The following is a 1712-nucleotide window of genomic DNA, read 5'->3' as shown; positions in this document are numbered from 1 at the left end:
TCCGGTGTATCAATCGGCTGGTATCCCAACCATTTGGCTGGTCTGCTCAAGGGGATCAAGCGAAGGGGTCACCTTCTGGGGCTCTGCGTTAAGGGTGGTAGACGTTCCTGGAAGTGGCCCTTAGCGTATAAGTTCTGGCTAGCATCAGGGTAAGCGCCGAGGCTGGAGGCAACCAGAGCCGGTGGCTGCCTTCCCTTGTTGGGCTCCATGGTGGGCGGTGCCGTCGGAGCTCGAATTTTTGTCCCTTTTTGCATGGGTTTTTCAGACACTTCGCCACGTTTTCCTATCACCGAAGATACTAGATTTCTAATCTTACACACACCAAAGACCTTTCATAAAGTTTCACCTTTTCTAGTTCAAAAATTGATCACTTCATTTATTGGTGATGTTAAATCTACAAAAAAACTTCCATCTGGGGATCTTTTAATCGAGACCTCATCAAAAGCTCAGATTGCTGCTATACAGAAATTAACAAAACTTGGAGACTTCCCTGTAGAGGTAACTCCTCACAGGACGCTGAATTTTTCTCGAGGGGTCATCTCTGATATAGATCTTTTCGATTGTTCAGAGACTGAACTCGTTCAGGAATTACGTTCTCAAAAAGTTTGTGCAGCTCATCGTATTAAAATTAAACGCAACGGCACATTGATTCCTACAAAACATGTCATTCTGACCTTCAGTAGTCCAGAACTTCCGAAATTTATACGAGCTGGCTACGTACAATCCAAAGTTAAACCTTATGTTCCGAATCCTCTGCGCTGCTTCAAATGTCAGAGATTCGGACATTCACAGGGAACTTGCCGTGGCAGCCTTAGATGTGCTAAATGCTCAGCTGATGACCATGAAACGTCAGTTTGTAGCTCTCAAGCTTTGAAATGTTTAAACTGCTCTGGACCCCACCCTGCTTATTCTCGTGATTGTCCTAAATGGAAGATGGAGAAAGAAATCCAAAGCCTGAAAGTTAAAAGAAATATCACCTATGCAGAAGCGAGAAAGTTTGTTTTAGACAGGACACCTAAACCTGGCCTTTCTTATAGTGGAGCCATGAAATCAACATTAAAATGTACTGGCTCTCAGACAGAGATTACAGACATTATAACTACGAACACGTGTTCTTGTAAACATTTGGCTCAGGAATCAGTTAAGATCAATAACTTTCAAAAAACTGAAACCAGCCGAAATCAAGCTTCTACTTCGACAAAAAATTCTCCACCTCTTTCTCAATCCAAAGATTCTGAATTTTCTTTGGCCCGTTTCCCTAAGAAGAAACGCAAGAAAGCAAAATCTCCAAGTGCCAAAAGATCTGACACTGAGATCCCTCCTAAACCTCCAGATATCCCTACTACTTCAGATTCTGTTCTATCAATTTGTCCATCTACATCTGATATCTCGGATGTAGAAATGGATCAACATTTTCCTAATAAATCGCCCCCAGGAGGCCATACGTAGCTTTTTCAATTCTTCCTTTGTTTTTTAGTTATTTTTATGTCTTTCATTTCATGGAATTGTCGTGGGTATCGTTCTAAAACTGTCGAAATAAAATCGCTTTTAAATGAATACAAGCCTGCCTGTGTTGCCTTACAAGAGACATATTTAAAACCCTCAATAATTTCTAAAATTAGAGGATACAGCTGTGTACGGAGAGATGCGAATGCAAATTCAAATGCTAGTGTTTCGGGAGGCGTTTGCATTTTCACTGCCAACCTCTACCC

The 1712-nt window shown here is 41.8% G+C and overlaps 1 protein-coding gene across 1 annotated transcript; it reads left to right on the top strand.

Moving 5' to 3' along the window:
* The first annotated feature begins 207 nt into the window (after positions 1 to 207).
* On the top strand, positions 208 to 1449 carry LOC129971312 (uncharacterized). The gene has a single exon (XM_056084943.1). It carries the CDS (start codon positions 208 to 210, stop codon positions 1447 to 1449), a length of 1242 nt encoding a protein of 413 aa, XP_055940918.1.
* The last annotated feature ends 263 nt before the right edge of the window (positions 1450 to 1712 follow it).

The sequence above is a fragment of the Argiope bruennichi genome, chromosome 6, assembly GCF_947563725.1.
Source record: "Argiope bruennichi chromosome 6, qqArgBrue1.1, whole genome shotgun sequence".
Lineage (NCBI taxonomy): Eukaryota > Metazoa > Arthropoda > Arachnida > Araneae > Araneidae > Argiope > Argiope bruennichi.
This window is presented reverse-complemented; position numbering and strand designations above follow the sequence as displayed.

What these genes read in the sequence shown, in the direction of transcription:
- LOC129971312 (XM_056084943.1), top strand. Translation starts at nt 208, where the DNA reads ATGGTGGGCGGTGCCGTCGGAGCTCGAATTTTTGTCCCTTTTTGCATG.